The sequence below is a fragment of the Mus pahari genome, chromosome 20 (genome assembly GCF_900095145.1).
Source record: "Mus pahari chromosome 20, PAHARI_EIJ_v1.1, whole genome shotgun sequence".
Taxonomy (NCBI): domain Eukaryota; kingdom Metazoa; phylum Chordata; class Mammalia; order Rodentia; family Muridae; genus Mus; species Mus pahari.
The window spans coordinates 43,105,649-43,113,499 of NC_034609.1; the positions used below are offsets into that span (position 1 = coordinate 43,105,649).

Genomic DNA, 7,851 nt, shown 5'->3' on the forward strand with positions numbered 1-7,851 from the left:
CCTTCCTTCCTTCCTTCCTTCCTTCCTTCCTTCCTTTCTTTCTTTCTTTCTTTCTTTCTTTCTTTCTTTCTTTCTTTCTTTCTTTCTTTCTTTTTTTCTGTGTTTCTTTCTGTGTTTCTTTCTCCCTTCTCTTCAGGCTGGCCTCAAGGTGTCTGTGGCAGTAGAGAGTACATGGGACTGATGTCTCCATTTGTCCAGTTGTTTGTTAGCAGTTGTAGTGTGAGGAGATGCTCTGTGAGCATCCATTGCTGCTCTGTCGGCAGGACTGGGAAGCTGCTGACAGTGGGTTTGTTACATGAATCATGGTTTCTAATTTTGAGATTGCATCTGTAGCAACAACTTAGCTCAAATTTTCAATGAAAGTACCAAGAATATGCGGCCAGCCTGTTGAAAGCCTGACAAGATTTTAGTACTTGGAATAAAATATGCAAACAAAGTAGACACCAAACTGAAACCTCACTTTCCAAAGCTGGGTGCCACTCTGTGAGTGGCTTTGTGATGCTAATGACTCTGTTCCCTTGTGCAGGGGGGGCGGGGGGGCGGGGGCGGGGCGGGGACCCTCAGGATCACTGCAGCTCAGAGAAAGAACCCCTGCCCTTTGGAACATTCCCCAGCCTGCAGTGAGCTTGCATTGTGACAGCCACTGAGGGTTGTGATGTCCTGAGTCTTCAGTATCTGCTCAAGTTATCCTCAGTCTGTGACATCAGTGAAACGCGCGGTTTGCAGTGTCCCCCCAAGCTATCACACCACTCTCCGGAGTGTGATTTGTCTAGTGGCTGTTACTGAAGCCAGTTAGCATGGACCTTGCAAGTGTAGCAACCCAATGCTTTTCCTTCGGGTACAACTCAGACCGAGGCTTACTTATTACTGCCGCCCTGTGTGGGACAGTGGTCTGACACTGTCCCCAAGGTATACACACACCCACCACTAGCTCCCCTGTCCCCTAGAAGCCTTCCATCCTGCAGTTGCTCTGTGCTGCGCCCTCCCCTCACCCCGGAAGCCTGTGCTTCCTTCCCATGGGAGCAAGCTGCAGGCAGTTGGCCTTGCTTATTTACTCTGACTTTTTTCATGGTTCGTTTTTGTTTTTTTTTTTCCTCATACACTCTATTTTGATGCTGTTTTTCTCCTCCCAGATTCTCTCCACTTCCCTGCCTGTCCAACATCATGTTCTCTCCTCTTCCCTCTCCTCACCCCCAACAAAAAACCTAAGACAAAAACCACAAACAAGCCAACCAGTCACAGAGCTTGTTCTGTGCTGGCCTGGTCTGCCTCGGCATGGGGCCTGAGGTGGAGTGTGGGTCATAGACCCAATGGCAGGCACTCCCGGAGGCCACCTCTTCCCAGCAGGTATCGATTGTAAGCGGCTTCTTGGTTAGAGCGAGTGGGCTTTAGCATCTTCTTCCCCCCTCTTCTTTCTGAGACTATTCCTGTCTAGCCTTGGGCTGTCCTAGAGCTCCCTCTGTAGACTACAAGGGCCTCAAACTCAGATCCACCTTCTGCCTCCTAAGTGTGCCACCACTGTCTGGCAGACTTTTTAAATATAATTTTTGAATAATTTTTATTTAATGTTCATTGTTGCTTTGACAGCACATATGTCTGTGTGAGGCTGTCAGAAGCCCCAGAATTGGAGTTACTATAGATGATGTGAGCTGTCATATGGGTGCTGGGGATTGAACTGGGTCCTTTGGAAGAATCAGTGCTCTTAACCGTTGAACCATCTTTCTTTCTTTCTTTCTTTCTTTTTTTTTTTTTTTAAGACTTATTTATTATATGTAAGTACACTGTAGCTGTCTTCAGACACTACAGAAGAGGGTGCCAGATCTCGTTACAGATGGTTGTGAGCCACCATGTGGTTGCTGGGATTTGAATTCAGGACCTTCGGAAGAGCAGTCAGTGCTCTTACCCACTGAGCCACCTCAACAGCCCTGAACCATCTTTCTAGGCCCCATCCCAATATGTATTTGTTTGTTTTGAGACAGGGTTTCTCTGTGTAGCCCTGGCTGTACAGAGAACAACTTCTGTAGACCAGGCTGACCTCAGAGGCCTGCTGCCTGCCTCTGTCTCTCAAGTGCTGGGATTAAAGGTGTGCCACAGAGCCGGGCGGTGGTGGCACACGCCTTTAATCCCAGCACTTGGGAGGCAGAGGCAGGNGGATTTCTGAGTTCGAGGCCAGCCTGGTCTACAAAGTGAGTTCCAGGACAGCCAGCGCTACACAGAGAAACCCTGAACCCTGTCTTGAAAAAAGCAAAAAAAAGCAAAAAAAAAAAAAAAAGGTGTGCTACAGTGCCTGGCTTACTTCCCCTTTTCAGTGCTGGCCTTTTTTCGGTTAAGGTTTAGAGTGTTGAGCAGGTAGAGATTGGTGTGGTGTGTCCAGGTCCAGGTTTCGCTCCTTTCTTGCTTTTGCTTGTGTTTTGCTTGTGTTGTTTTGTGTTTACCAGGCTTGGGGCACAGGATAGAGCCTCACCAATGCTAGGCACCCACCCCCACCCCTTCCTCCCCAGTCCTACCTATGGTTTCCTACTCCTAGTCAGGCCCAGGAGCTCCTGTAGTTGGTGAGAAGTCTGGAGCTCATCCTCTGCAAAGAGAATGAAGGCTTTGCTCCCTCAGCATCTGTTGCCTCATGGGATGGCTCAGGCCTCCCGGGTAGAAAGGCTGGCCCTTCTCCCCCGTGCTGGCTCTTCAGCCTGCTTGCAGAATTGTGCACTGCAATGGGAGACTGTCCTAACTACTTGGTCATCTCCCTTGATACTGAGAATTACTGACCAGAGCAAAGGGTTAGCTGATTGCTTGTTTCAGAGCCACCTCACATTACCAGGGACTAGGTACTTTTTTTAAAAGGTAAAGAGCATTAATTTGGGGCAGCCAAAACCCTCAGTTGAGTTTCAAGAGATGAAACCTTTGGAAGCTTAGGGGCTGAGGAATGCTGTTCTCTAGTGCCCCTTAGTGTCACACAGATGGCAGTCCTCAAGTTTCCTGTGATACTGGTCTGCACTCCTGCAGTGAGCCTGGATCACGGCTCCACCTTCCCTGGGAAGAGACAATTTTTGAGCAGGATGTCTTGTCTTCATCTTTTCTTTTCTTTTCTTTTCTTTTCTTTTCTTTTCTTTTCTTTTCTTTTCTTTTCTTTTCTTTTCTTTTTTTAAAGATTTATTTATTTATTATATTTAAGTACACTGTAGCTGTCTTCAGTCACTCCAGAAGAGGGNGTCAGATCTTGTAACGGATGGTTGTGAGCCACCATGTGGTTTCTGGGATTTGAACTCCAGACCTTCGGAAGAGCAGTCGGGTGCTCTTACCTACTGAGCCATCTCACCAGCCCGTTTTCGTCTTTTCTTACATTTGTAAATCCCGTCTTCCACTCCCAGGAGCTTTCTCTGCCTTTTGCAGTTTATCAGCATATTGGTGTTTTTTTTTTTTGTTTGTTTGTTTTTTTTTTTTGTTTTTTCGAGACAGGGTTTCTCTGTATAGCCCTGGCTGTCCTGGAACTCTGTAGACCAGGGTTGCCTCGAACTCAGAAGCCCGCCTGCCTCTGCCTCCCAAGTGCTGGGATTAAAGGTGTTTGCCACCACACCCGGCTTATCAGCATATTGTAATTTCCCTTTTCACCAGAAATGTAAACTGTTAAAATGTGTTCTATAGGAAGCACTCTGTGACAGTGATAAGGCCTTTTCAGAATGACTCAGTATTTTTAATTTTATGTATGTGGGTATTTTGCCTGCTTGTGTGTCTGTGGACCATGCGCTTTTCAGGAACCGAAGAAGTAGAATCCCCTGGAACTGGAGTTGCAGATGCTTGTGAGCACCGTGGGGTTGCTGGCAGTTGACCTCCAGACATCTGGAAAAGCAACCAGTGCTCTCAACCACTGAGCCATCTCTAGAGTGATCTCTCAGCGGTGTGCATGGCTGTAAAGCCTTTAAAAGGGATCGCACGTGATGTCTTACCATGGTTCATGCATCATCCCAGGAAATTCTAAGTATTTTTTAATATTTATTTTACACACACACACACACACACATGTGTTTTGCCTGTATGAGGGTGATAGGGATGGAACTCGAGCTTTTTGGAAGAGCAGCAAGTGCTCTTACCTCCTGTGTCATCTCTCCAGCTTTCTAGGGGATATTTAACTGGTTGTCTCCCAGGTATGAGTCACCTTGATTAGGCAGATATAATTATGTATCTAGTACAGTAAACCCCACCTCTTATGTTTAATTAGATCTTAGTGTCTTAAGTTTAACTCAGTGTCTTATGTTTAACTCAGATCTTAGTGTCTCCATCTTCCCTGACCTTGACAGTGACTTTTCAAGTATTAAGGGTTCTGTTACACATCGTGACTTTGTCCTGAGTGAATGAAGCTGGTGCCTGGGGACGGCCTATGAGGATGCATTAGCAATCGAATGTGGAGACTCTGGCGCAGGCTCCAGTGGATGCTGTGTGCTGATGTTAGAACCTCGCCTGCTTCAGCTACAAAACTGAAGCAAGACATTTGTTGGTATAATGGCTCGCAGAAATACCTCATGAAAGTAGATCTCATTATGGCAGGGGGATGTGCTGTGTGTGTCTTGATGGGATTCACTGATGCACACGAACCAGTGGGAAGGGAGTCAGGATGGTGTTGCAGACAGCCCTGCTGTCCCCTTGTCAGTCACCAAATGGTGTTTGGTGTCACATAGCTCCAGTTAACAGGTCCTACAGTGTCCTTTGATGGATTCAGTATTCTCAGCAGGATGTAACTGACTGAGGTCTTCACCACACCACAGTTGGTGTCTGTGTAGCTGTGACTTTAAGCATGACCTGTGAATTCTGTTCTTTATACCAACACAGGTTTTATAGTTTGATTTTTGACATATGGTCTCTACACATCCCTGGCTGTACTGGAAGTCACTCTGTAGACCAGGCTGGCCTCAAACTCCCGGGATCCACCTGCCCCTGCTTCCCAAGTGCTATACTGCCATCTTATAATTAGTTTCTGTCTTGCCTGCATGTATGTCTATGTAACATGTGCATCCCTGGGGCCCATGGTGACCAGAAGAATGTAATGTAATGGAGACAGTCGGACAGTTTTGTAACATCATGCAGACATAGGGAATTGAACTCAGGTTCTCTTCAGGAGTAGCCTGCCTTAGTCTCTGAGCCATGCCTCCAGCCCTAGTCAGTTTCCTGAATAAAACATGATTTAAAAAGAAAGATTCTAAAGTAATACACCCTACTAACAACACTCCCTCCACAGAGCTCTGTCAGACCCGGCTAGGTCATGAATCCAGAGTTTCTGAACAAATATGTGCATTTTTATTTCTCATCATGTGTGTATATGTGGGAGGGGGCTCTTTGATCAGCCTTATGTCTCTGCCCACTTGACTGTCTAACAGACCCTCTTAGGTGGCCTTGAACTCATATCTGATACCCGTCTTCCTCTTCCAGTGCCTGGATTAAAGGCAATGCCACCGTGTCCTGGTGTGAGTTTGCAAGAAAAACAATCTAGCAGACTTTTTCAAGTGACACCAAATAAGGAACTAAGTGGAAGCCCCAGGAGAGATTCTCACCTGGTTCTCCCTCCAGGAGGGAGCCTGGATTTGCGGCCAGACTGGACAGCACAGGAACCTGACTCCTCCTCCTCTACTTGCACATTTCTGAGGTTTAGAATTTAGCTCTTCCTGAATTCACCATTTCTTTAAAAAATTGATTGTATGTGAACAAATTAGAAAGTGTGTTTCCACGTGAAATTTAAATGAACATTTCTGAGCTGGAGAGATGGTTCAATGGTTAGAACTCTTGCTGTTCTGGTTAGTTTAGCTCCCAGCACCCACATCAGGCAGCTCAGAGACACCCATAACTTCAACACACCACGCTGATTTAATTCTCATCCATACATGTGAGTCTACAGTTCTTATTCCTAAGAGGATCTAAAAGGGGATGGCTTTCTTTCTGAGTGTTGTTCCCCTCGGAGGTGTGGTTTCTCTAGTGTCTCTGAGTTTCATTGCTTCCACTTCTGTATTCATCCCTGCCTCACCATAGTTCACATAATGGGATTTACAGACTTCCCATAGATGTCAGATGATGTCCTGAGCTATGATGATACTGAACCCAGGGCTGTGTGTGCTTTACAACTAACCCCATCCCTGGTCCTCGAGAATGCGAAGTATACTTTGAGTAAAGTATTTATGGGATGGAATTCTGTGGAAGTAAGACGTCAGCATTTAATTTCTTCTTGAGTTTTTAAAACCTCCTGGTTACTATATACTTTGATTCTGCCACTAAACACACTAGTTGAAGTTTTTAATAAGTAATTTGAGTTTAGTCTGGTGTTCACCATTCATTATGTTCTCTTTTCTGAGTGGTTCTTCTGTTTCCTTTTCATATACTGTTCTGTGAGTGATATTAATACAAGCTTTCTCATGCTGTCAGTCATTGGCTAATGTTGTGGTTGGTAGGAGGCTGAGTTATAAAGCTATAAAGCATTTCATGAGAAAACTCTAGGATCTCAGTGTTTCCACCATGACACACGGCAGACCACTGTCTCTTGCGGTCCAGGGTATGTGTGTACTACATGAGAGGATAGCTCTGTCTTCAGGGTTCGCCATGGTTTTAGCAGACATAGCTCAGTAGCCTCAGGGTGGTCCCCTTGTTACTCTTCCCAACAGTGCTTTTGCAAATAAGAGTATTTGCGGTTTGTAAACTTCCCTGGAAGTCACTTCTCGATTTTTAAGCTGCAGTAGAGCTGAAGAGATAGCTCAGATAGATAGCGTGTGTGCTGTGGGAACTCCATAGTGGTACTTGGGAGTGGCAGACTTCTCGACGCTCTTAGGAGCTGGCAGCCACGTGGCAGAGTCACCCGGGCTATACTAGCTCCTGTGAGTGAAGGTCACATGCAGCAGTATGAAGCTAGAGTCCTGTTCTACTTTATGTTTATAATAAATAACACATCTCTTTTGAGATTGTTAGTCAGGGTCACTGACATTTCCCACTGTAGGGAAAAATAAAATGGAGGTAACATGACTCAGCAGAAAGCTAAGTGGAGGTGAAAGGGGAACCAGGAAGACTCCCCAAAGGCAGGATCCGACATGCTCTGGCACTAAACTTGATTTGCTTCAAAATAAGCTTTTTCAAATTTGTTCTTTGACAATTTACAGAAAAGGCTAGATGACATTTTCTTGCGTGTCATGGGGAAAGACTGCCTGCCCCAGGAACCTTGGCTTGTAGTCCCTCATTGCTTACTTTACTTGAAAAGGATTTGGAAAATTCTAGTATAGATGCTTCCTAAGACAAACACGTAAAATATGTGGCTTCTACAAAATAAGTCATGTGTATGTTATATGTAATCTAGTGTTCTTGTTTTATTGTTTCAGTATATCTTTGGCGATTTCAGCCCTGATGAATTCAATCAGTTTTTTGTGACTCCCCGCTCTTCGGTTGAGGTAAGAAAAGTTGTTGTCATGTATGTATTAGTAGAGGTGATTGACAGTTCACTTTCACTTTACTTGCGAGTTAACTCATAAACGAGTAGAGATTGAGTGTGCCGGCCCGCTCCCTCCCTCGCTGACTCTTGTAAGTGCCCAGCAAAGAAGTAAGTATATCCTCACACACAGGCCAGGCCCTGCTGCTGCTTTCTTCTGCCTGCCTCACCCTGCACTGCTGGGTGGGCAGCACTCTGTCTACAGGAGGGGGTGAGTACGGTGTGTGCCTCAAGACACCCCTTTGCAGCAGCTCACCTGAAGAGGATGCTGAGCTCTTGCTGCTTTGTTTTTGTTATTGTTTGTCACTTTCTTTCTTTCTTTCTTTCTTTCTTTCTTTCTTTCTTTCTTTCTTTCTTTCTTTCTTTCTTTCTCTCTCTCTCTCTCTCTCTCTCTCTCTCTC

General features: G+C 45.6%; 1 protein-coding gene across 2 annotated transcripts in view; it reads left to right on the forward strand.

The window, feature by feature from the left end:
• The window catches only part of Usp10 (ubiquitin specific peptidase 10), a 50,948-nt gene that overhangs the window by 14,320 nt on the left and 28,777 nt on the right, over window positions 1–7,851 (forward strand). For both annotated transcript variants that reach the window (XM_021220091.1, XM_021220092.1), the window contains exon 2: window positions 7,344–7,412. In XM_021220091.1, the coding sequence (XP_021075750.1) occupies window positions 7,344–7,412 (69 nt within the window). The remainder of the gene's footprint in view (window positions 1–7,343; window positions 7,413–7,851) is intronic.